This window comes from Microtus oregoni, unplaced genomic scaffold (assembly GCF_018167655.1).
Source record: "Microtus oregoni isolate MIOR12 unplaced genomic scaffold, Mior012 000029F_ref0000214, whole genome shotgun sequence".
NCBI classification, from domain to species: Eukaryota; Metazoa; Chordata; class Mammalia; order Rodentia; family Cricetidae; genus Microtus; species Microtus oregoni.
This window is the reverse complement of record NW_024543088.1, coordinates 15295001-15322247: the sequence shown is the minus strand read 5'-3', so window position 1 is coordinate 15322247 and position 27247 is coordinate 15295001. Positions and strand designations below refer to the sequence as shown.

Genomic DNA, 27247 nt, shown 5'->3' with positions numbered 1-27247 from the left:
CCATTTTTCTATCTTGGTTCAAACAACAGCTATCATGATATCCAACCACATAGGCAAAGGGAGGCTCTGAGAAGCCCTGCAATTTAAAGTGTTTGTCTTTGCTTCATCCAGTATTATCTCAAAAAGTTTAGGGCTGTCCAAACAGTTCAGTGGGTGAACTGAAGAAGGTCTGTGGTGTGACTGATGGGGACAGAGAGGTGACCCAGTCTGTAAACTGCACGTTGCAGAAGCTTAGGGACTTCAAACCTCTGGCAATGATGTGGAAAGACAGACTTAGTGGAGGGCAACCACAATGCTAGAGTTGAGGTAGCAGAGGCAAGAGGATCCAGGGACTCACGGGCCAGTCTAGCTGAATTAGTGGTTCTGGTTTCGTTGAGGAACTCTGTCTCAAAAAGTAAAGTCAGAGGGCCAACAAGGCGTTTCAGTGGGTAAAGGTATTGGCTCAAGGGCCCTTAGACCTGAGTTAGATTCCCTCGTCCCCACATGGTGGAAGGAGAGAACTGTCTCCTACAAGTTGTCCTCTGTCCTCCACATGCAAGCCATACATACCCCACCACATAAATAAGTAAGTAAGTAAATAATTGTAATCTAAAAAAAAAAATCAAGATAGCCTGGCTGTGGTGGTACACTCCTTTAATCCCAGCACTTGGGAGGCAGATGCAGGCTGATCTCTGAATTTGAGGATGACCTGGTTTACAGAGCCAGTTCCAGGACAGTCAGGGCTACACAGAGAACCCTTATCTTGATAAAACAAAAAAACCAAATATAATAAATAAATAAATAAATAAATTCCATATAAATAAGGAGGTGCACAATTGAGGACGACACCTGAAGTCAACCACTGTACTCCACACACATGTATGTGTGCAGCCCCCCCCACACTGTACTCCACACACATGTATGTGTGCAGCCCCCCCCCACACTGTACTCCACACACATGTATGTGTGCAGCCCCCCCCCCACACACACACAGTTGTTTGTTCATAGAATCCTTCACTACCTTTAGGAAACTCTTTCGTCCCCTGTCCCCAGTAATAAAGTCTGAAAGTTCCATCTTCTCAGCCTCCTATTCTAATGGCAGGTCAAGAAGCTGGAGAAAGTGCTGATTTTGGGAACACTGACATTGACTGTCAGCCAGGATTAAAGAAGGCTATAGGGCAAATTTTCCGACTTAGACACACCTCCCTCCACCATAGAGAATGAAAACAAGCCCTGGGTGGCTGGCAGCGGGACACAGACCTAAGCATAAACGATAGGGTACAGCAAGGCCACCCTCTGACCATATCTGAACTAAGATAGACGTAGGATAGGCTGAAACCAAAACAATGACCACACATCCCTCCTTTCCCCCATAACACAAATGACTGCCCCTGTCTGCCAGCCACAGCCCACATTCCATTTTCAATCCTCCCACAGCTCTGAAATAAGAGTTGCTGGAATCCCAGACACAGACTATACCAACCATAACTGCTTCAATTTCCCCTAAAGCCACCTGGCGCAAGTTCATGCCCCTCCCCCAGAAGTCTCCCAACATCCTCTGCTAAAAAGAGTTGTCTTTCAGCTTGGGATCTTTCTCACTGAACACAGAAGCTTGTGTCCCTCCTTGCTTTTCTCCCTCCCTTCCTCTACATGTAGCTCAGGCTGACCTCAAACTCACTATATAGTTGAGGAAGGCTATCCTGGGCTAAATGAGACCCTTTTTCAAGAATATAGAAGCAAAACAAGACAGACAGAAAGAAACTAAAAACAAAATGCCCCCCAAAGAAAACCAAAATAACAGGAATCACCCCTCGGAAAGAAAAGGACATTGAAATGTGGAGCTCTCTCCCTCCACAATGTGGGTTCTCAGGGTGGAACTCAGGTCTCTCCAGTTGGCCACAAATTGGACTTGCTGGGCCCAACTCACAGGCCCTTTCAATCTTATGTCTTAAAAGACATATAAGATTCTTTTTTTTGAAATATTTTATTTATTTATTATGTATACAATATTCTGTGTGTTTGCCTGCAGGCCAGAAGAGGGCATCAGATCTCATTTTTAGATGGTTGTGAGCCACCATTTGGTTGCTGGGAATTGAACTCAGGACCTTTGGAAGAGCAGACAATGCTCTTAACCACTGGGCCATCTCTCCAGCCCCGACATATAAGATCTTACATTTTTTTGACAAAAAAGAGATTTTTTTCTACTCCATGTGAAATTGGTGAGCTGAATTCTCTGTCCACACCAAATGATGAAGGTAATGAGGTAGAGATAAAACTGGCATTATCAGAGATAATCGAGGTGGATTCTAGCTGCCCCTTTCTCCTGACTGATTAAGTACTCCCTGTCCACAGACCCTAAGTATTCCTTTCAGTAGTGAGAGCTCACTAAAGGCTTTAATTTACCCTCGTTAGGTTATGATTTTCAACTAGATAGATGGTCTGGGCAGACGTAGGTCTATTGCTAGGAGATAAGAACCAGTAATATTAGGCCCCAGAGGGAAAAGATTGTGGTGTGGCCAAGCATGTGGTGTATACCTTTAACCTCAACACTCAGAAGGCAGAAGCAGGTAGATCTTTATGAGTTCAAGACTGGCCTGGTCTACTCTAGGCCAGCCAAGGCTATAGAGTGAGATCCTGTCTCCAAATAAACAAACAAAAACACAACAAAAACATTACAGTGAGAGCCAGAAGGATGGCTTTGTGGGTAAAGTGCTTGCTGCCAAGCCTGAGTTTAGTCTCCCCCCTTAGCCACATTGTGGAAGGAGAAAATCAACTCCTACAAGCTGTCTTCTGACCTCTACCCAAGCAACACAGCACTTGTTCCCCACAACAACCTGCACTAAGTAAATGAATGTAAAAAAAAACCAAACAAACAAAACCCCAAACCATTGAAACTTTAAAAAGACTGGCATCCTGGTACCCGCCTTTAATTCCAACACTCAGGAAGCAGAAGAAGGCAGATCTCTATGAATTCGAGAACATCCTGGTCTACATAGATAATTCCAAGTCAATCAGGGCTACGTAGTGAGATATTGTCTCTAAAAGGAAGGGGTGGTGGCCTCTGAAGAAATGGCTTAGCGGTTAAATGCATTTGCTGCTCTTACAGAGGACCAGAGTTCAATTCCCGGCATCCACATAGAGTAATTCACAAATACCTGTACCTCTAGCTCCAGAGGACAGGATGCCCTCTTCTGGTTTCTGTGGACATAACAAAGATGCATATAAATAAAATAAATATTTTTTTAAAATTAAAAAAAATTAAGACCTGAAGGAGTCTGGACTGATACTGTCCCGGAGTCCAGGACTCTTCACCACACTCAATGTTCCTGCCCAAAGCCTTTGTATGGCACTAGCCATTTTCTCTTCTTTATAGTAAGTACTTTAAAGACTTTCTTTAAAAGATTTAGTCATTTTTATATGTATGGGTGTTTCGTCAGCATGTATGTATGTGCTCCACAAAGAAGCAAGTGCCATAAGGGCCCAGCAGAGGGCATCAGAACTGAAGTTAAAGATAGCTTAGGCAACATATGGGCACTGGGAGTTGAGCCCAGGTCCTCTGGAAGAGCAGCCAGTGCTTTTAACTGTTGAGCTATTTCTTTTCTTTTCTTTTTTGGTTTTCAAGACAGGGCTTCTCTGTGTAGCCCTGCTGTCCTGAAAAACTCACTCTGTAGACCAGGCTGGCCTTGACTCAGAGATCCGCCTGCCTGTGTTTCCCAAGTGCTGGGATTAAAGGAGTGCACCACCACTGCCTGGCTGATTTTTAACTTTTTAAATTATGTGTCTACATGCATATCTGTGTGTGTATGAGAGAGAGAGAGAGAGAGAGAGAGAGAGAGAGAGAGAGAGAGAGAGAGAGTTTAGTGCATTCAGAAGTCAGAAGCTGGGGCACTGGGGCTGGACTCACAGGTGGTTGTGAGCCTCTAGACGTGGGTGCTGGGAATAAAACTCAGGTTATCTGCAAGAGCAGCCAGGGCTCTTAACCACTGAGTCATCTCCAGACCCACTATTCATATTCTGTGTGTCATTCAAACATCAGAAGAGCTGGACGTTGGTGGTGCATGTCTTTAATCCCAGGAGTCAGAGGCATGTGGATCTTTGAGTTCAAGGCCAGCCTGATGCGCAGAGAGAGTTCAAGGACTACCAGGGCTACACTGAGAAGCCCTGTCTCAAAACCAACAAAAAATCAAAAGAACCTGCTCAAGTGTCTTTTTTTTCCATGCTTGGATCTTGTTCTGTAAAACTGGTACTCACCATGTAGTTCATGAGGCTCATACTCTCCATCCTCTTGCCTGAGTCTCCAGGTGTGCTCCACCACACACAGCTGCTCAGGTGTCTTGGTGACATCATTCTCTCCAGCACAACCCTCTGTATTCGTTACTTGTCTCATCACTTGAGAAACTATCTGGTAGAAGCTCACAGTTCAGGATTGTGGAGATGGCTCAGCGTTAAGAGCACCTACTGCCTTCCATAAGACCGGGATTTAAATTCCAGAACCTACAGCCCACAACCATCTGTAACTCCACTTCTAAGGGAGCCAATGTCCACTTCTGGCTTACACAGGCACCAGGATGTCCATGGTGTGCAGACATACACGTAAGCAAAATACCACATACTCTAAGTTTTGTTGTTTTTTTTTTTTTTTTTTTTTTTAGTTTTTTGAGACAGGGTTTCTCTGTGGTTTTGGAGCCTGTCCTGGAACTAGCTCTTGTAGACCAGGCTGGTCTCGAACTCACAAAGATCCGCCTGCCTCTGCCTCCCAAGTGCTGGGATTAAAGGCGTGCGCCACCACCGCCCGGCTCACATACTCTAAGAAAAAAAGAAAGGAAGGAAGGAAGGAAGGAAGGTTCACAGTTTGAGGGCGCGGTTCATCACGATGGGATGGCAAACTGACAGGAGCTAAGGTAGCTGGTCACATTGCCTCCACAGTCAGGAGGCGGCTGGCAGTGAAGAATGCTGGAGCTTAGACTCCTTGTTCAGGCTGGAACCCTAGACCATGAAATTGTGCCACCTACATTTAGGGTCTTCTTGCCTTACTTAACCTAATCTAGAAACTCTCACGTAGACATGCTCAGTGGTTGGTTTTCACGATGATTCTAAATTCTGTTCAGGGCAGTGAAGATGGCTCAGCAAACAGAGGCCTTGCCACAAAGCTTGGTCCTTGGGGACCTGAGATGGTGAAAGGAGAAAACCAATTCTTGCAAGTTGCCTTCTGCCACCCGTCCCCCACTGTGGCAAATGCTCAAACACAAATCAATGTTTAAAAAAAAAAAAAGTGAAGATAAAGCCTGTCAAGTTGACAATCAAGTGATATTTATTGCTGGCTCAGGCAAGGATACAATGGGAGTTGGGGGCTCAGAGGGTCTACTTTCTGTCTCCAGCAGCCCACGTTTTGGGGCGTGCCCAGTGGCACATGGCTCTTCTGAATGTTACTTGGCTTCAGTACCAGCGGGCCCTGGTACTTGAAAGGAAACTGGTCTTGAAAATGGGTGGAGAAGAAGCGCTGTCCACCCAGAGGGGGCTCTATGTGGCTGTATTTGCACTATGAAGTCAAGGTAGGTGATTTGTCAGACAGCCTTGTGCTTGCTGACCCTGGCCACCTCTAGATCTCTCTGGGGAGGGCATTGGAGGACGAGAAGTGGCTCAGCATTGTACCCTATGTGGGAGGACCTGCATTCCATCCCTGGGGCCTACATGGTAGAAGAGAATTGACTACCGCAAGTATCCTATGACCTTCCCATGTATACTAAGGCATGTGTGTGCCCATGCATTCACATACATGCACACACACACACACACACACACTAAAATAAAATGTCATAAAAATTAAACGATTGGAGGCTGGAGAGATGGCTCAGAGATTAAGAGCACTAACTGCTCTTCCGGAGGCCCTGAGTTCAATTCCCAGCAACCACATGGTGGCTCACAACCATCTAGAATGAGATCTGGTGCCCTCCTCTGGCCTATAGGTATACAGGCAGACAGAACACTGTATATATAATAAATAAATAATAAATCATAAACAAATAAATAAAACCATTTGTTAGATAGTCCCTAGAATGACCCCAGGACTTTGGATGGTCTTAGGTGGCCTCTAAATGAACCCTTCTTTTGAGATTTAAACCAACCTGTCTGATAATAAATGTATCTGAGTTGGTGTAGACTTGAGAGTTGGGAGAAGCTAGGGCTAACCTTGAAGCTGGGCTGTCATTAACATGACCTCTGAATTCTGAGTGATAGTGCGTGTGTGCCTGCAACCTCAGCCCTGGGGAGATGGAGGGAGGGAGTCATCTCAAAAAAATAAAGAAGACTCTTAGCTTGATCCTCAGCACTGACAAAATTACTTTCAGCACAGGTTGACCCTAGCCGACTTGACTGTGATTCTGAGACTGGGGTTGACATTCGTCTGAGGGGTGCTGATGAGGGGATGTATCCCCTCCCTCTGACTCACCTTCTGTAACAATTCCTCGGTGATAGTGGCTCGAACTATTCCATGCGGCTTCATCATCTTTTGGTTCGTGGTTAAAAAGTCTAATTCTGGAGATTTGGGTTTGGGGAAGTTGGGGAGCAGAGGAAACGAATGAGTCAGGGTATGAGGGACTAAGGGTGGAAGATTCAGAGTTCAGGAACCTATGTTGAACTGAGGCAAAGACAGTGTGGAGTGTGAGCAGGATTAAACCAGAGGAGTCTGAAGGGCGGGGCCAGGGAAGGCACTGTGCGTAGCCAGCGTCTAATAGAGGAGAAGGGCTTAGGGATGGATGGGGGAGAATACGGGGGAAGGGCCTTGCCCAGACTATAGGATTGGAATTACACATAGTTCGCATAGTCCAGGAGATGAGAGTTGTCAATCCAAGGTGGCGTCAATTCGAGGTAGGCACTTTGAGGGGCGGAACTTTGGGAATGGGGCGGGGCTTTAGGAAGGGGGATGAACTTGGGGGGATGCGGCTGTGGCTTCCAGGGAGTTATGAGTCCAGCCATCGGCAGGTCTTTGAAGATAGAGTAAGATTTCTAGACATAAGAAGTAAGTATTTGATGGCACACGACTTTAATTCCAGCACTCGGGAGTCAGAGGCTGGTGGATCTCTGAGTTCGAGGCCATCCTAGTCTAAAAAGCGAGTTCCAGGACAGCCAAGGCTACACAAAGCTACTCAGAGAAACCTGTCTGGGGAGGTGGGGTCGGGGAAGAGAAGCAAGTATTTGGAGGTAGGGATGGGTTCCCAGGATCGGAGCTTTCATTTATGGGTAGGGCCCATGGGAACATAAGCATGTCCTTGGAGATGGAGAGTGGACTTCAGGGAATGGGCAGGTGTGTAGGAATGATCAGGGAAATGGGGCTGGGGGTGTCTTTAGTACTGGAGCTGTGCTTTCATATGCCGGGGGGGGGGTCTTTAAGAATGAGGTGATGTTTTCAGCAATGGACAAATCTTCCAGGGACAGAAGCAGATCTTTAGAGTTGGAGGAGGGGGTGGAGTGAGAGGCGGGGCGTCAGGAAGGGACGGTTTTTTAGTGAGGTGAAGCTTTCAGCGATGGACCGTGCTTCCAGGAACCAGGGAGGATCTTGGGGATGGGACGGGGTTCTCAGGGATGGGTAGACCACACTCACCACCTGTGCCCTCAGGCAAGTTACTCCGCAAGAAAAAAAAGTTACGGACTCTCTGTTTGGGGCTGGTGTCCGGAGGGCAGTAGGTGGAGCCCGTGGAGGTTTGGAAGAAGTCTCGGAGCAGCTTTTCTTCTCCCAGGATTACGTGATGCTTCAATTTCTCATGGGACACATGTCTCCCTGGAGGCTGAGTCACAGGAGGCGGCTGTAGGGAATACAAGCTTCTAGGGATCTCTGGTCCAGGGGCTCCAGCACTGAGAAGCAGTCGCGTGGCGTGGGTAGCTCCCACCCTCTGGGTTCCAGATGGGCTTAGATTTAATTCGGTTATTGTATTTTACAGACAGAACCATTGTGGCTGATACTGGTGTGTGTGTGTGTGTGTGTGTGTGTGTGTGTGTGTGTGTGTGTGTGTGTGTGTGTTTGAATCCCAGGGCCTGTGGTCTACATTGAGCTTCACCTCTTGTTCTGCCTTTGAGACCCGCTTCCCCCCCCCCCCCCCCAATGAGAGCACACTGGCACCTTCTCCCTCTTCCTGCTGACCTCACCATAGAAGAACTTTGTGGAGGTAGCAAGGCTGCCAGGGCCAGGGCACCAGTTTCCTTCCAGGATGTGCGACTCTGGGGTCTTATCATGGTGAAGGACAAAAGGCTCTGCTGGGGAGAGGTGTGTCAGTAGTAGGCAGCACACAAAAAGAAGCCAGGGATGGAGTACACACCCCAGTTCTCACCTGGCTTTCGGGGGTAGAAGTGGTCGTTCATGGTGGTCCTGTCATGGAACATGCCGTCTCCAGGACCAATGCTCACCCGGTGGATGTGGGCTGCAGTCTGGGCCTTGTCGTACCTCAGGCAAAGCAAGTTAGGATCAAGGTAGGTCCTCAGAATTTCCAGGAAAAGTGATAGGGGCAGGTGAAGCAAGGCTGAGCCTGGGGTGCGTCAATGTTTGTATAAGTTTGTGAGACAGTCTCAGTCTGTAGTCCCGGCTGGCCTGGAACTCACAGAGATTTGCCTGCCTCTGCCTCAGGAGTTGTGTTGGTTAGTGGCCAACTAAACACAAACTGAATCACCCTGAAAGAGGTCCCCTCAACCTAGGAATTGTCTCCATCAAATTCCTGTTCTTGTGGTGTCTGTCTGAGGGGATTTTTTAAAAGGGCGTTTTCTTCATTAATGATCGATGTGGGAAGGGCTGGCCCCTGTGGGTGGTGTCACCCCTGGACTGATGATTCTAGGTGGCTTACAAAAGCATGCTAAACCAGCCCTGGAGAACAAGCCAGTGAACAGCATTTCTCCAGGGCCTCTGCTTCAGTTCCTGCCTCTGAGAGCTTCCTCCTTGACTTTCCTTGGCTTTCCTCAACGATGGACTGGAACCTACAAACCAAACACTTTCCTTCCAAGATTGCTTTTGGCCTCTGTGTTTATCGGAGCTGCAGAAGTCTAAGCAGGACAGGAGTGCCAGGATTAAAGGCATGCGCCACTCTGCTCAGCCTTTTTATTTTTATTAATTATTAATTTTATTTATGTTTTTTGGAGACAGAGTTTCACCATATAGCCCTGGCTGTCCTGAAACTCACTCTGTAGACCAGGCTGGTTTGTCTCTGCCTCCCGAGTTCTGGGATTAAAGGTGTGTGCTGCTGCCGCCGCTGCCATCACCTGGCTATTTTTGGGGGGGGGGCAGGGGGATGGTTCAAGACAGTGTTTCTCTGTAGCTTTGGAGCCTGTCCTGGAACTAGCTCTTGTAGACCAGGCTGGTCTCGAACTCATAGAGATCCACCTGCCTCTGCCTCCCGAGTGCTGGGATTAAAGGTATGTGCCACTACAGTCTGGTCTTGTTTTTTTTTTTTTAAACAAAAACAAAAACAAAAAAACAGGGTTTCTCACTAGCTATGGAGCCAGTCTGGAACTTGCTTTGTAGGCTAGGCTAGCCTCAAACTCACAGAGATCCATCCACCTGACTCTGCCTCCTGAGTGCTGGAATTAACGGTGTGCGTCACCACTGCCCAGCAACACCTGGCTATTTTTAAAGATGATTGTTTTATGTGTATGAGTGCTTGCCTGTATATATGTAAGTGTACCACATGTTCCTGGTGTTTCTGATGCCCATGAAAGCCAGAAGATCTCCTTGAACGGGGATTACAGATAGTTGGGAGCCACCATGTGTGTACAAGAAATCAAATTCGGGTCTCCTACCAGAGCAGCAAGTACTGCTGAGCCATCTCTCCAGCCCTTATTTATTTATTTTAATTTACTTATTTTGAGGCAGGGTTTTAGTATGTGACTTTGGCTGATCCAGAACTATGTAGACCAGGCTGGCATTGACTTTACAGTGAACCCCCATTCTCTGGCCCCCAAGTTCTGGGATTCAGGGCATTCTCCTCCATACTCAGTTTCCCATTTTAAAAAGAATTTTTTAAATTAAATGTGTATGGGTATTTTTGCCTGCATGTATATCTTTGCACCTCATTCATACCTGCTGCCTAAGGAGACAAGAAGGCATCAGGTCCCCAGGAACTGGAGTTACAAACAGTCGTGAGTTGCCATGTGGGTGCTGGGAATCAAACTTGGGTCCTCTGGAAGAGCAGCCAGTGCTGTTCGCCAGTGAACAGACCACCCTCCCTGTTTTTCAAGACAGAGTTTCTTTGTGTAGCTCTGGCTGTCCCTGAAACTTGGTCTGCAGACCACGCTGGCCTCAAACTCATAGAGATCAACCTGTCTCTACCTCTCGAGTGCTGGGACTAAAGGTGTGCGCCTCACTGCCTAGCTCTTTCCATTTGTTTGCTTGTTTTTAAAGATGTATATTTCATTTTTATTTTACATGCATGTGCATGTGTCACATGTGTGTGGAGGCTGGCAGAGGCCAGAAGGTGGTGTTGGATCTCCAGGAACTGGAGTCATAGGCTGTTGAGAGCTACCACGTGGGTGCTGAGAACCAAACTCTGGTCTTCATAGGAACAAGAGCTCAGCTGTGGAAACATCTTTCCTTCTCCTTATTTATTTTGGTGTGTGTGCTGCTGTACGTGTGTTGTGCATATACAGGCTGTGTGCAAGTGTGAGCACGACTGTGTGTGTGTGTGTATACCTGTGCTTCTTCCATGGTGCACATGTGGAGGTCAGAGAAGAAATTATGGAGGCCGGGCGATCGTGGCGCACGCCTTTAATCCCAGCACTCGGGAGGCAGAGGCAGGCAGATCTCTGTGAGTTCGAGACCAGCCTGGTCTACAGAGCTAGTTCCAGGACAGGCTCCAAAGCCTCAGAGAAACCCTGTCTCGAAAAACCAAAAAAAAAAAAAAAAAAGAAATTATGGAAATCAGTTCCCTCCTTTCGCTATGTAGATCCTAGGGCTTGAACTCAGGTCATCAGGCTTGGTGGCAAGCACTTTAATCACTGAACCATCTCATTGGCCCTGCCTTATTCTTTTGAGAGCGAGTTTCACTGATCCTAGAGTTCGGCTGACAGCTGACACACCCCAATGATTGCCCTGTCTGTGTGTACCACACCCTGGGGATGATGGGCACATGGCCACAGGCAGCTTTTTAGGTAGGCGCTGAGGATTTGAACTCATGTCCTCACGCTCATGCTGCAAACATTTTTCCATAGTGAGCCGTCTCCCCAGCCTCCCACAGGGTGCTGACAGCCAACTGTGAGCAAACTGTGGCCTTTCCTACCTGTGTGGTGGTAGCTCCTGAGGTGTGTAGGTCTGTTTCACATATGAGCACAGGGTGCTGTAGCCAACCTTGCTGTCTCCTAGGTTCACACTGGAGGAGGCCTATGGGCAAAGAAGGGTGGAAAGGTGGAAACCACCCTAGCTGCCATAGCTGTACCCTCCCCCCACCCCAGCAAAGCCAGAGCCACATTGATTTACCCTCTTACACATCAAGGCAGGTGGGCCTGGGAGGGCCTGGAACTGATTCTGGTAGGAGGTGCCTTCCTTTCCCTTGTAGTTCCACTTCAGGGGATTGGGGCCCCCTAAGAAAAAAGAGGAAGGTAGTGGGAGAGAATGGGGCTGATTCTCTGCAGCCTTAAGGCCTTCTGGGATTGTAGCCACAGGAAGGTAGTCTGAGCAGCCCTGAGCATTCTAGACTGAAGGATATCTGCAAACTATTCCCCAAAAACAATAAAAAAAAAAAAGGGCTGTTGAGATGGGTTGGTGGGTAAAGGTGCTTGCCGCCAAGCCGGAAGACCTGGGTTAGAGCTCCAGGTTTCACCTGGTGAAAGAAAACTGTCTCCTGTAAGCTGTCCTCTGACCTCGTACTTGAACCCTGGAACATGTGCACATGCATATAAACACAAGAAACATAAGATAAAATAACTACCAAGGCTTAGGACAGGCATCTTGCTAGGCTAAGTCCATTTCCCTTAGGGTCTCATGTAGTCTGGTCTCAAACGTCACACAGTCGAATATGGCCTCGAACTGACTCTCCTGCTCTTGCCTCCCTGCAGTACTAACTTTACTGGCGTGGCCACCATGCCTGGGATCCTCTTTCCTTTCTTCTAAATATTTTTGTTCTGTTTCAGAGTGTGTGTGTGTGTGTGTGTGTGTGTGTGTGTGTGTGTATTGAGAGAGTGTAGGAACTTGCAGTTCTCAGCCTTCTGAGTGCTGGGGTCACGCGCCCAGCTCAGGCTGAATTGGACCTGGTATTCTCTCACTCATCTTATACCCTTGTGGTGCAGAGACTGGAAGTGGCCGGATAGATAAGAGGAGCACGGAGGCTGGACAGTGGTAGAGCACTTGCCTGGTATGTGTGAGACCCAGGAAAGAGAAAAGGCTGGGGAGATGCAGTAAAACATTTGTTTCCACAACCATGAGGACCCGGGTTGGGACCTCCAGAATTTGCATAAAAAGTCAGAAATGGTGGCGCAAGTCTGTAGTCTCAGCACTAGGGAGGCGGCTCCCAAGTGCTTGCCTGCGAGCCAGGGCAGCCTATTTGAGGACTTTCCAGGTCAATGCCAGACCCTAAGTTCTGGAAGTCAGGTCCCCTCTCTCATTTAGACCTGAGAGTGTACATCTTCAAGTGTTCTCCATGGCCCGTTGTCCAAAGGTGAGCTGTCCCCCCAACTCTGTGACAAGGAGGCAAGAAAACAGCAAAAGAATCCAAGAATGAAAACATCATGTACTTGAGAACAGCTGGAAGGTGAGCCACTTGAAACAAACAGTACTACTGCTTATCCCATGACATAAAAGCCCCTGCGTGGGAAAGGGAGGACATTCCGCCCTGGGAAGCTCACTGCAAGGAGACACTTCCCTTCCCCACACCCCTCTCTCCTCTGTAGACTAGGCTGTCCTGGAGTTTGCTCTGTAGAAGAGGCTGGCCTAGAACTCACAGAGATCCGCCTGCCTCTGCCTCCTGAGGGCTGAGATTAAAGGCGTGCGCCACCATGACGTCAGTTTTGCTGCATGTTTGAGCTCCTGTTCTGATGTCATTTCTATCTGCTCTTTTCTCATTTGGAAGCCTCCCCTGTGAGCAGAGCCTCACTGCTCTGCCCCAGGAACAAGGGGGCTTTCCCAGGTGGTCTCTGAGGGATGCTCTGAACACCCAATAGGAGAACGTTGTACGAGATAAGGCTGGTTTCTACTGTGTCATCACTTGGTTTGTTTGTTTTTTCCTGTTATTTTGCCTTGCTATATACTAATAAACTCATTCATTCAAAACCAAAAGTATGGCTATCGTAGCTCATTCTCTTAACCCATAAAACACCCTGTTCCAAAGTAAAAGATGAAGATGCCCGAGCTCTGATACTCAAGGTTGTCCTCCAAATGACATGGCTGCACCCAGATCCCAGAATCCCAAAGCCCAACTCAAAGGGTATCCTCTTACAACTACGGTTGTACTGGAGTCATTGCCAGACAATTCCAAAACAAAACAAAAGTAAAAAGAAAAACCTAGGGCGTCATACACACTAGTCCAGTGTTCTACCACTGAGGTATGTTCTCCACCTTTTTTTCTTTGGGGAAACTCACCAAGTCTCTCAGGCTAGACTTGAACTCATGCTGTAGCCAAAGCTGGTCTTGAACTTCTCTCAGCCGCTTAAGTGCTTATATTACAGGCATGAAAAATCATGCTCGACTTTTTGTTTGTGTGTGTTTTGTGTGTGTGTGTGTGTGTGTGTGATGTGTAGGTTTGAGAACAACTTGAAGGAATGAGTCCTCTTCTTCTACAATGTGGGACCTAGGAATTGAACTCAGGTCATTAGACTTGGCTGCATGTGCCCTTTCCCAGTGAGCTGTCTTAGTCCCTGGTACCTAAATTTCCTTGATATTTGGAACTGGCTGATTCTTTTGTGGGGTAGTGCTGCTGCTGTGCATGGTAGGATCTGGGGAGTGAGCCAAAAATTTGCAGCAATCCCTTCCCTTAGCTCCTGAGTGCTGGGGTTGCAGACATGAGCCACCAAGCGAACTGTGGGGTTTTTTGTTTTGTGTGTTCATGTGTGTGCGTGCATGAGAATGCACATACATGTAGAGGTCAGAGGTTGATGTCAGGTGTCTTCCTCAATTGCTCTCCGTCTTATATTTTGAGACAGGGTCTCTCACTGAACCTGGAGCTCTCTGATTCAGTTAGACTGGCCAGCAAATGGGGAGGTGTGTGTGTGTGTGTGTGTGTGTGTGTGTGATACTCCTGTCTCTTTCTCCCAACCATGCATAATGTAGGTATTAGGGGTGGAACTTGGGTTCTCATGCTTGCCCATCAACCAGTGTACTGACTGAGTCATCTCACAAGCCTTGTTTTATTTTTTGGAGACAGGGTCCCAGGCTAATCTTGAACTCACTATGTAGCAAAGCCGAACTCCTGATCTGAGTGAGCCTTTACTTCCCCAGTGCTGGGATGATAGGTGTTGGCCATCATGCCTAGTTTATATAGTGCTCAGGTAGCAAACCAGAGCTTCATGAATGCTAGGTAAATACACTACCAACTGAGTAGTGTATTCTCAGCCCTGGCGGTTTTAGCAGCAGCATCTTTGGTCTCTACTGGGTGGCAACTAGAAGCGTTTTCCTGCTCCAAGATGACAAGTGGCCATTTGGGGTGTGGACGGGGTGTGGGGGTGTAGTTTGTGAGGAGTCCCTGAGCGACCTTAGGTGCACTTGCCCAGAGCGCGCGCTCACCCAGGTGGCTGCTGGGCACACGGGGCTGAGGGGTGTCGTCGTCGTATGGCGGGTAGTGTGCCTGGTACGAGGTGGGAGGGATGCCGAGCTGCTCCCTGTCGCCTAAGGGCACCGAGTCGCGATCGAAGATGAGGCGCGCGCCTCGGATATCCTCACGGGCGTGCGGCGGCAGCTCAGGCCAGCGGTAGTCAGAACGTGCAGTGGACAGTTTGAGACCGGTGCGCGCGTCCGCGTGCACGTGCAGGTTGCTGATCTGCATGACTCGCGCGCGCTCCATTGTCTGCTCCCGCCGCTCTTCCAGCGACTGCATCTCGGGCGGCGGCGAGAATGCGCGGCGCACCTCTGACACGCGCTTCTGGGCCGCCCAATGCGCTTCCATTTGCAAGACCTTGGGGTGCGGTGGCGAAGCTGGGGGCCGCGCCGGGGTGACGGAGGAATAGGCCGGGAAGTCCCGGTGCGTCGTGCACTGCATAGTACCATCGTGCAGCCGCAGATCTGGGCCCAGAGCGAAGTGTGAGGCTTTGAGGAACTCCAGGGAGGTCGGGCACACAGGCATCGTGAGGCCCCCGGCGCCACCTGCGCGGGGCGAAGACAAAGGCCTAAACTCGTGAAAACCGCCTCCTCCACCCCAGGACAATGCTGTCTTTCAGTCCTTAGCCTGACCCCAGAAAGAGGAAAGAGACTCCTTACTTGGCTCCTGCTGTGTAGGGGTATTGTACTGTGCTGGCTAGTTTTACGTCAATTAGACACAAGCTAGGAGCCCTTTTAGAAAAGGAAACGTCCAACATCTGAGACAATGCTTCACTAGATTGACCTGTGGCTCTTCCTTTTTCTTTCTTTCTCTCTCTCTCTCTCTCTCTCTCTCTCTCTCTCCTTCCTTCTTTCTTTTTTTCCTTTTCTCTATTTTTATGGACCAATCCCGGTTCTCCCTCCATCCTCCTCCCTCCCCCCGAATCTGCTTCTCATTGAAATTAAGGCCTCCCTGCCTCCCCTGGGGAGTCCAACTAAGACATGTGCTGGGTTCTATAAGGCTGAGCAGGCCATGAGGAGCAAACCAATAATCAGCACACCTCTATAGCCTCTGCATCAGGTCTTGTCTTCAGGTTCCTGCCTTGAGTTTCTGCTCTGACTTCCCTGGATGATGAACAAAAAGCTATATGATGAAATACACCCTTTCCTCCCCAACTTGGTTTGGGTCATGCTGTTTTGTCACAGCAATAAAAACCCTGAGATAGGTTAATCCCGTCATCAGTTAGCCAAAATAGATCAAGAGCCCTGAGCTTTGTTAAGCTCAGGACTGGAGACACACACATACATGAGTGAATACTTAAACACTGTGATGGGCAGTGAATCTGAAATCACACAGGAGGCAAGCCTCCAGGCGGGCCTGTGAGAGCCGAGGTCAGAGTGTGATGTATACTAAAAGTACTCTGAGCTCGGTCCTGGACTGGATAAATCAGCAGTTCTCAACCTATGGGTTGCCCCCCTTTTGGGGGTCAAATCACCCTTTCCCAGGGGGTCACATAAGGCCATCGGAAAACACAAATATTTACATTACGACTCATAACAGCAAAATTACAGTTATGAAGTAGCAACAGAAATAATTTTATGGTTGGGGGTCACCATGTGAGGTACTAAGGGTCGCAGTGTTAGGAAGGTTGAGAACCTTTGGTGTAAAGGCTAAAGTGAGTTGGGCATAAGCGTGGGTGGCTTTGCTTGTCGACTGCAGATGTCATGTGACTGGGCTCCTTCCACTTTCAGCTTCAGACAGTCATCTCGCTGCTTGGCCAGCTGGAACTTGGTGCAGGGCTGCCTCCTTTGTCTTCCTTGATGCTCCTTGGAGACCCGGGCTGCCCATCAACATTCGCCCTCCCTGACTGAAGCCTGCTATGTGCTCACATTGAACTCTTTAAAAAACTTACATTAGGTGCTTGATTCTATAGCACATGAAAATAAACATAAATGAAAAGAAAGAAACGCCATATATTGGGCTAGGGTTCTGATACATTGGCAGAATGCTTGCACAGTATGCATTGGGTTAGAACCTCAGCACTGCATAAACCAGGTGTGGTGGTACAGGCTGTCACCCCAGCAATCCGAAGGCAGGGACTGGAGGTTTAGAAAATCAAAGTCATTCTTATCTGCATAGAGAATCCAAGGTTAGACTAGGCTACCTAAGGTCTCAAAGAGAAGGGACCTGACAGATGGCTCAACTGTTAAGAGCATTTGTTGCTCTTGCAGAGTAGTCGGGTTTGATTTCCAGCACCCACAAGCTGGCTCACAGCCATCTGTAACTCCAGTCCCAGAGGATCTGACACCTTCTTCTGATCTCTGAGGGCATCAAACATACATGTGATGTACATACAATCATGCAGGCAAAATACCCAGATACTTAAAATAAGATAATAAACTAAGTAAATCTTAGAAAAGAAAAAGAAAACAAAACAAGATTTGAAGTTTGGACCAATCCATGAATTTGATACTTAGCATGCTTGTTATGTGGCTCTTATAACCCCAGCATTGGGGTGGCAGAGACAGGGGGATTCCTGGGGCTCAGTGGTATTTAACCTATCTTAACCAATGAGCTCCGTACCAGTGAGAGACGTTATCTCATGGAAATTTTGAGAATGACACCTGAGGTTGTCCTCTAGAGCCTTCACACACACACACACACACACACACACACACACACACACACAGTCAGCTGCCTTTGTGCTGGTAATCCCAGAATTTGGAAAGTAGAGTCAGGAGAATGAGAAGTTCAGGCTCAACTTTGAGTGTGAGCTTGGGATCAGCCTGGGCCAATGAATGAATGAATGAATGAATGAAATAAGGAGCCCTGCACTGCAGTCTGCTGGTAGTGTTCGCCTAGCAAGCATGAAGACCTGGTTCCACCCCCAGCATGGCATAAACCAATCATGGTGATACACCTATAATCCCCAGATTAGGAGGTGCAGGAAGATCAGAAATTCAAGGTCACCCTTGACTGCAGAGCAAGTTGGAGGCCAGCCTAGGCTACGTGCAACCTATCTCAGGTTAGAGCTTCAGCTTAGGGATTGAGTGTGCGCTTAGCATATGTGAGATCCTTGGTTCAGTCCCTAACAGTGACGGGGTCAGGGACAAGAACACAGACCTACCTCACTGGGTTAATGAATCTTGAACTTAGCACACGTCTGGTCCCTCAGACTCCCTCTGGCCCCCGCTCATGCCAGGGGCTGGTCTTCTGGTCCTTTCTAGAGGTTAACCCAAGGTGATTTAGCCCCGCTCATTGTGACATTGTGGCCCCAAGAGTTCCCCCAGATGACGTTGTCACAAAGGTACCCTGCTACCTCTGGGGGCTGCCTGGAGGATCTGGACTTGAGTTCTGTCAGAGATCCATGCATGCAATTTGGGTTTTCAGAACCTCAGTTTTGTGATCTGGGAATCAGGATGGATAGTAGTGATGACTTTAAAAGCAGCAGTGTGCCGGGGCTATTATTTTGCTATTATTTTTAAAGATTTTCTGTTCATCTCTATCTTGACCTTTGTGCACGGGGACTAATGGACTGGCTCCTCCTTACCATTCCAGGACTCACAGGTTGCCAAATAACCTTTTTATAATTTAATTCCTTAAAAAAAAACTTCATTGGCTTACTTATTTATTTATTTTGAAACAGGGTTTCTCTGTGTACCCCTGACTGTCCTGAAATTCACTCTGTAAACCAGGTTGGTCTTGAACTCAGAGATCCGCTTGCTTCTGCCTTTCCAGTGCTGAAATTAAAGGTGTGCACCACCACTGCCCGGCTTTAACTGTTTAAAAATTACATTTTCTGAGGTTAGCTTTAACTTTCAATCGACACAACCTAGAATCACTTGTGAAGAGTCTCAGTGAGGAGCTGTGTAGATCTAGTTGACCTGTGGACTTATCTGTATGGGTTTGTCCTAAGTATAGATGTGGAGAGACCCAGTCTACTGCAGGTGGCAACATTCCCTAGACAGGGTCCTGGGATGCATAATATAGTATGGAGAAACTAATGAGCACATGGAGCAAGAAAGTGAGCACCGATGCGTTTAATGCTCTTTGCTGTCAGCTGCAGATGTGTTGGTAGTAACTCAAGTTCCAACCTTGTCTTCACAATGATGGACAGTGAGATGAAATACCCCATTTCTCCCCTAAATTGCTCTTTTTTAGAGAATTTAAAACACAGTAATATAAATAGAACTAGAGCACACTTATTTGTATATTTTGGGAGTGCTCCATGGTGGCCTGTGGATATCAGGGAACAACTTTTGGGAGTCATTTCTCTCCTTGGGTCCTGGGGATTAGGTCATCATGGGGGTCACTAGGCTGATGGCAAGTGCATTCACCCACTGAACCATCTTTCTGGCCCCCGATTATTTTTAAGATGGGTCTCATGTAGCCCAGGCTGTTCTCCAACTTGCCATATAGTCAAGGAGGACGGATGTGCACCACCATATCCATGTTATGTGGTGCTAGGGATGGGACCCAGGGATCCATGTATGCTAACAAACACTCCACCAACTAAGCTACAGACCTAGTCCCTCCCTCAAGCTACTTTTTAAGTGGATGTTTCCCTACTACCCAAAGGTTGCTTGGAAACCCACTCTCGGTTAAATGAATTCTGATGAATTCAACTTGTCACTCTGTGTGAGTGTGTTTGTGTGTGTGTGTGTGTGTGTGTGTGTGTGTGAGTGTGTTGGGTGTTGTAGAAAGTCTGCAGAGGATTTGTTTTGTATGAGTTTGGTGGGAGAGAAGGGAATGGGGCTTTCTGGCTGGGGCTGGAACTTATCTCGGTTACGGAGGTGCAACACCAAAATTGGCCTAGTTTCTTTTCATTCTTCCTTTTTTCATTGCTGTGGATGGAACTCAGGTTCTCCCACACGGGTAGACAAGTGCTCTGCTAGTAAACTAGGCATGGTGGTAAATGCCTGTAATCCCAGCATTGCACTCTCAGCGGTCAGGAGGCATCACCGCAGGTTCGAGGCCAGCCTGGTCTACATAGTGACACCTTGTCTTAAAACAACAAAAAAGTGATGGGTGGGGACAAGATGAATCAACAGGTAAGAGCACTTGCCTCTGAGTCTGATGACCTGAGTTTGATCCTGGGGTCCCACATGGTAGAAGGAGAGAACTGAATCTTGAAAGTTGTCTGGTCTCCGTAAATACATCATGGCATGCATGCATACATTTCTACCCCCCAAACGAATGTTTAAAAAACGAATTTCATTGTGTGTAAATTGTGCTTCAATAATGCCTGTTAGAAGAATAATCCCCCCCACACCCATCACCCCCCCCACCCAGAGAGAGAGAGAGAGAGAAAACATATTAAAAAACAAAAAAAAAAACAAAAAAAAACCTGAAGGCCAGGCCTGTGGTGCATGTCTTTAACCCCAGAATGCAGGAAGCAGAAGTAGGTGGCTCTCTGTGAGTCTGAGAGAGCCTTGTCTATGTAGAGGGTTTCAGGCTCGCCAGAGCTACTTGCTGAGACCCTATCTAAAAAGGTCAATGTTGAAGTTACAATGAACACCAAAGCAATTTGGATGGCTTTCTTCTCAAAAAAGCAGTTCCAGTCAATTGTGGCTTTTTGTCTTTTGGGTTGAGGCTAGTTCTCCCAGCCTCCAAACCAGCCAGGGCTTTGGTCCAACCAGCCAGCCAGCCAGTCATAGCATTTCCTCCTCGTTCTCCTGCTTGCTGGAAATGCAGGACCCAGGGTGGGGGTAGGCCAGTGGGGCGTGGTGAGGTTCATCAGCAGGGTGCTTGCCTAGCATGAATAAAGCTCTGTTTTTTGAGTCTCTGAATTGTTTTAAGGAAGAATCACAAAGAAATGAAGCAGGGATGAAGCTGTGATGGGCAGAGGACATTAGTTACTCTCATAAACTAGGAACAGAGGTGTGGGGTTGGAGAGATGGCTCAGGGATAAAGGTGCTTGCCACCAAGCCTGGTGACTGAGTTAGATCCCTGGAACTCCTGTGGTGGAAGGAGAGAACCACCTGAATGTTCTCAGACAGCCACCTGCAGAACACAGCACCTGCACGCCCACCCACCCACACACACGATAAATACACGCAAAAAGAACGGAGGGCTGGCGCCTCCTGTCTGTGCTCAGCTGTGCACGCTGTCTGTGTTTAGAGACGCGACAACAGAGTGGCCTTGTCTCATGTGGGTATTCTGTGTTGGGAAGAAGGACATTGGCTGGGCACCAGTGGTGACTGCCAGACTGTGCCTGGCAACTCCAAGGCCAGCTAGGAAGGCCAGGGCAGCGTAAGTATTTTTCTCAAAGGTCAGTCAAGCTCAATTCTTCACCAGCTGGTAGGTGCTGGGAGAGCATGGCCTGCAAAGTTCAAAGCTGTGTCTCAGGGTGAAGAATGGCAGTGGCGGGTGGGGGTGTGGTACAACGGCTGGAGAGGCAGGGGGTGCGCGGTGGTGGTTCTGCAGAGAATCTGGCAGCATGCAGGGCATTCAGAGAAAAGCATCATGCTGACACAGGCCATCAGGGAGAGCACATTCAAGGGATCTTTCTAGACATGTCTGTGATCGCCTGGAATCTCAGCATTTGCGAAGTGGAGGCAGGAGGATAGCTGCAAGTGAGGCCACCCTGGAACATATAGTGAGTTTCAGGCCATTCAGAGCTACAGAGTGAGACCCTGTCTCAAATAAGTAAACAACCACACACACACACACACACACACACACACACACACACAAAATCCCAGAGTCAGTTGTGGCAGTACACACCTGTCATCCCTGGTCTTAGGAAGAAGGGACAAGACTCTGTAGAGCTCAAGGGCAACCTCAGCTGCTAGCAAGTTCAGGACACCTGCCTCAGGGGCTGGGGAAGTGGCTCAGTTGATAGAGGGTTGGCTATGCACGAACCCAAGTTCAATCCCCTGAGCTTGTAGCTAAAAAGCAGGGTGTGGTGGCATACTTCCAATTCCAGCACCAGGAAGACAGAGACAAAAGGATCCTTGGGACTCTATGTCCAGCTGGCTCCAGGCCAGAGAGAGACCTTATCTCAAAAATAAAGTGGAAGACATGGCTGTCTAGGCTCTACATGTGTGTGTACACATGTGTATCCCCCTCATTGGAGCTCAACCCAAATAAAGGTGCAAGGAATATTCAGAAGGTGTGATCAGTAAGGTCCTGTAAGATGATGACATTTAGGCAGAAGCCCAAGAATCTTGTATGCAAGGTGAGTATAGGCTAATAGGATGAGACACTGTTTCAAACATGAAAGTGAGCAAGAGATATAAGAAAATATGGACAGAAGGTAAAGGCAGAAGCCACGTGGGTATCTAGAGGGAAAGCATTCCAGGCAGAAGGAACAGCTGTGCAAAGGCCCCGGGGCAGAGAGATGCTTCATTTGAAGGGACAGGAGGAAAAAGATGGCGTTAAGAGCAGGGGAGGGAAGGGGAGAGAGTAACAGAGGTTGAAATGGACAGTAGATGTCTTCCAAAAATGAGTCGGTTATCCAGGTAGGGAAATGCAACATGGAGACCACTTCCCATCCACCAGGCTGACTATCAGAATAAAAATGATGCTGCAAAGACGCTGGCGGGGCTCCAGTCCTGCCGCATTGGGAGTGGGGACGTAAGAGAGCACAACTACCCTGGAAAGCAGGCAATCCCTCCGAAACCTGGAGCCGGGAGATGGCGCACGGAGAGGAGCTGAGGAAGGCCTGAGTGGAGACCCAGCTGACTCCCCAAAGTTGTGCTCGCCTGTCACTCACATGTGTGCACACCCACACGTACATTAATAAACAAAATGTAAATCCGGTTTGTGAAAGCTAAACACAGGGCTTGGGGTGTAGTTCAGCGATAGGGTGTTGCCTACCAAGTGCAAGGCCCTAGGTTCTACCCCCAGCAACAGACACACACTCACACACACACCCATCACTACCACCAACAACCACCCCACCTGCCAAAAATGAAGAAGAGAGAAGAAGTAATCACACGAGTCAGGAATTCCACCTCTGGTATTGAAACCAGGGACCTGACCAAGTGCGTATCTGTGCGTGTTCTCATAACATCTTTACACATAAGAGTGAAAAGGTAGACGGAGCCCAAAAGCCCAACAACGGGTGACTAGATAAACACATTGTGGTCTGTCTATCAGCTGGAATATTATTCACTTCCAGAAAAGAGATGGAATTCTGATACATGTTATCATGTTGACAAACCTAAAAAAAAAAAAAAGCTAAGATCGGTAAAAGAGACATATACACATGGCATTATATTGTCTTTCTATTATGGTAACAAGATGCAACCAACCAATTAGAGGGAAAGAGTTATCTTAAGTTATGATCGTGGAGGCTTCAGTCTCCCGGCTTTACTGATTTGGGCTTGTGGGAATCAGCACACCATGGCCAGAATCTCCATGAATTCCAGGAAGCAGAGGCCAACAGAAACAGGCCTGGATGCCCACAGCCCTTTCCAGGCGCATTCTCAGTGATCTAACCTCCTTTCACTATTTCACCTTCTAAAGTAGTGGCTCTCAAACTGACGCGGGTGTCACCCACATGAATGTCGCCCATCAGATAGTTACATTACAATTCAGTAGAAAATAACCCTGGTGAAGTGGCAATGAAAATGTTTTATGGTTGGGGGCCACCACGTGAGGGACTGTATTAAAGAGATGCAGCCTTAGCAAGGTTGAGAACCATTCTTATAGAAACAAACGAGGGCTGAAGTGATGGCCCAGGAGTTAAGAACATGCACCTCCTACAGAGGACCAGAGTTCAGTTATCAGGCAGCTCACAACTATCAGTAACTCTAGCTTCAGGGGATGCAATTCTCCTGGCTGTCCTCTGAGGGCACACATGGTCTTGTGCATGCCTGTGTAAACAGTAACAACTGTTGGGGAGGGGAGATTCTCTGGGTAACTAGGCTGCCTATCAGTTGAGCAGGAAGCTCCAGGCATCATGCTTTCATGCTCATCCTCCAGGCTGGGGTGACTTCTCTGCGATGCCTTTGAGGAACCCATGCTTCTGTAAGAAACCTCAATAAACTCAACTTCACCATGCTAGACTTGAGTAAAATTGTTCCTTTGCTCCATTCTGTGTCTTCTGTCTTCCAACTGAGCTATACCCCCAACCTCCCATTCAATAAACTTTACTAACAAGCCTTTATGTATCCTTTATCCACCTACCCATAGCTCGCCACCCTGAGAGACTCTCCTTTGTCACTTTAAGAATATTATTCTTGGGACTGAAGAGATAGCCCAGTGGTTGAGAGCATTGGCTGCTCTTCTAGAGGACCTGGGGTTCAATTCCCAGCACCCATATGGCAGCTCACACCTGTCTGTAACTCCAGTTTCAGGAGATCTGATGCCAATGCACATAAAGTTAAATAAATGGTTTTTTTTTTAAATACTATTCTTAGCTGGGCAGTGGTGGCGCATGCTTTTAATCCCAGCACTTGGGAGGCAGAGGCAGGTGGATCTCTGTGAGTTCAAGGACAGCCTGGTCTACAAGAGCTAGTTTCCAGGACAGGCTCCAAAGCTACAGAGAAACCCTGTCTCGAAAAACCATAAATAAATAAAAATAAATAAATAAATACTGTTCTTGCCAGGGCCGTGGTGGGGAGTGCCTTTAATACCAGCACTTGGGAGGCAGAGGCAATTGAATCTCAGTGAGTTCCAGGCCAGCCTGGTCTAAAAAGTGAGTTCCAGGACAGCCAGGACTGTTACACAGAGAAACCCTGTCTTGGAGGCGGAGTACTGTTCTGGGGGCTGTGAATGTGGCTTAGTCAATAGGTGGGACATGTGTTTGGCAATCACAAAAGCTTGATTACATCCCCAGTTCTGCACAAACAGGACTTGGTGGCACATACCCGTCATCCCAAAGCTTTGGAGGTGGAGGCAGGAGAACCAGGAATCCAAAGTCAGTTTTGGTTACAAATTCAGTTGGAGGACAGCCTGGATTGCATAAGATCCTGTTTAGTTTAGTAACAAACACTCAAAATACCTGTCATCCCCTCCTGGCCCCCTCCCTCCCCCCAAAAGCCCAGTTTGTTAAACTGAATCCTCCATTGCCATCTCCAAGTGGATATGGATCAAACACCTTTAAGCTACCAAACTTTATCCTTCTTGGAAGAGAGAACTTTGTACATTTTATTGTTTACACACACACACACACACACACACACACACACACACACACACACCGCATGCCAAAGTCTAACTGTGGAGGCCAGAGGACAGCTTGCTGGGAGTCAGTTTTTCCCTTCCATCGTGTTAGTGTCTCTACCCATTAGACCACCCTGCTGGCCCTATGTAGGCGTTTTCTTTCCGGGTTTTGTTGTTTGTTTTTTTTTGAGACAGGGTCTACATACCCCTGGCTATCTTGGAGCTCCTTATGAAGATCTGGCTGGCCTAGAACTCACTGAGATACTCTGCCTCCTGGTGCACTAAAGGCGCGGGTCACCATGCCCGGCTCATTTTCTTCTAAAGGCACCTTGTAGCCCGCTAACGTCTAGAAGGCCTTGAGCCACATGCTGGTCCTTCCAACACTTGGGAGACTGAGTCAGGAATTTAAGGCCAGCCTGAGTATGTGGTGAGTTTGTGTTTGAGGATAGTCTGAGCCACATGAGGTTCTAAAAAAAAAAAGAAAAATCAAGAACCGAACAACCAAACAATCTGATCACTCCTCAAAGAAAATGAAAATTAAGATGCCTTGTGAGAGTACACTGGTCACACAAGCTCACTATAGACAAGCTGATAAAGCAGGCCCCAAGTGCAGCCCACTGTTAAGGAGAAACCCCGTTTGTGTGGGTCTGACAGATGCTTTTGCTTGGATTTTCTTTTCTAATTGTGGACAATTTTGAAACACTTTGCTTGCGGGCGTTGCCTAAGAAGCCGTGGAGAGGATTGCAACAGGCTTGGAAGATCATTCTGGGTGTCCAGGGGCAGGGAGTACACACGTAGCAGCAATACATTTGCACCCAGGGTTCAGGTTAGCACGCCTACACCGCGCCGGGACTGGGACAAAGGGCCGCAGCTGCGCCTGCGCCAGCCTGCAACCCTTTCCGGAAGGAGTTTTGCCCCCGCCCAGGGTGACATCACGATCGAGTTGCCATGGCGCTGCTGAACAGTCTGGCTTCCTCGCTGGAGTCCCACAGGGGCCGGGACCGCCTGGTGAGAGGAGGTTGGGTCCGCCCAGCGCCGGAGAGATCTGGAGTTTGGTCAGAACTCAGAGATGGGGAAACTGAGGCCATAGAGGGGTTTCTAAAGGGACCGGTATGGGTACAAGACACCACACAACCAAGTTCTCAGCACAAAGATTTGCCCCAGGAGGACAAAGGGCAGGGAATAAGAGACAAAGACAGGACAGAGTACAAGGGAGAAGGGGAAGGGAACAGAAAGTTACTTGTCCTGGGGGAACAAAGGACTGGATAGAGAGGAGACGGACGTGACCCATTGGCAAATTGCAGTTTATAAGGGTAAAGGGGGAAACCCCGCGTTAGGATGAGACATTTAGTTTTGATTGAGCATGTTAATTAGGGTAGCCAAAGAGGGCTTTAGATTGCTGGACTTCAGTACTTTGGCAGCAGGACCTTGCTAGTCAGCCTCAGGAGAAGCGGCCACATAAGGGACTAGACCTTGGGGGTTAGCTTTAGGAAGATAATCCAGTGATTTTTCCGCGAGGCAGAGGTTTCCCGAATAGTGCCTTGCCCTCAGGTTCCTGTCCCTCTGGATCTCCAATTAATCACAAACACTGTCATCTAGTGTTGGACATTTGGGGTCAAACCTGCCAACCCAGCCCTGCAGAATCAAATAATGACCAAGATCTCACCAGGCCACCAGTGTTCTTGGATTATTCTGAACAACCTCAGATGGGGGTTAGCACGTTACATTGTCCTGTAGCCGAACATTTAGGCGATGACAGAATCCCCTCCAGTTGGGCACTTGCATTATTTCAGCCAAATACGGCCAGACTTGCAGAACCTGGCCATGACGACTCTGAATTAAATCCACTGTTGCTGGTCATGTAGCTACAGCCATATGGATCAGATCCCTGCATTTGGACATCAGATCCCTGCATTTGTACCTGCCAGCCGCTATATATGTCTGAGTCCCGCAGACACCTCACATGGGGATTTTGAATGTTTCAAAGCTGGTGCTGCATCTATAATATTTTGCTAACAGTAAAATTCGCTCCACATGAGCATTGATCCACTTGGCCTTCTGAGGTTAGACGTAGCTTTCCTTACCAGTTCCTTATAGGCAGACATTACTGGTGGCTCCACATGTAAGTTCAACCCATTTTCTCCTAAGTTGGACATCCACATTACAGTGTTCACCATTAGAGTAAGGCCAAAAAGGAGTTATAATCAAAAACAACAGGAACAAGTCCTCACTGGAATTTACTGTGTGAACCAGGCTGGCATCTTACATGAGTTCCTCCCACCTCAGCCTCCCAAGTTGCTGAGATTACAGGTGTGCCACCACACACAGTTCGAGACCAGCAATTTCTGACAAGCAAATGAGATAATAGAGCTGGGTCTGTAGCCTGGTGCTTCCGTGGCATAGATGAAGCCTTGAGGTCCATCCTCAGCACCACATAAACCAGGGTGTTGACACAA

The 27247-nt window shown here is 48.1% G+C and overlaps 2 protein-coding genes across 2 annotated transcripts in view; one reads left to right on the top strand and one right to left on the bottom strand.

Moving 5' to 3' along the window:
* Nucleotides 1–5290: 5290 nt before the first annotated feature.
* Nucleotides 5291–15224, bottom strand: Tex45 (testis expressed 45). The gene is made up of 8 exons (XM_041678355.1): nt 14669–15224; nt 11432–11535; nt 11235–11335; nt 8304–8416; nt 8117–8226; nt 7580–7781; nt 6428–6513; nt 5291–5518 (listed from the first exon to the last, which is right to left on the bottom strand). Exons 1-8 carry the CDS (start codon nt 15222–15224, stop codon nt 5291–5293), a joined length of 1500 nt encoding a protein of 499 aa, XP_041534289.1.
* Nucleotides 15225–25727: 10503 nt separating this feature from the next.
* Pex11g (peroxisomal biogenesis factor 11 gamma) overlaps nt 25728–27247 on the top strand; it is a 10959-nt gene continuing 9439 nt past the window's right edge. The window contains exon 1 of the mRNA XM_041678357.1: nt 25728–25799. Within this exon, the coding sequence (XP_041534291.1) occupies nt 25740–25799 (60 nt within the window). The 5' untranslated portion in view covers nt 25728–25739. The remainder of the gene's footprint in view (nt 25800–27247) is intronic.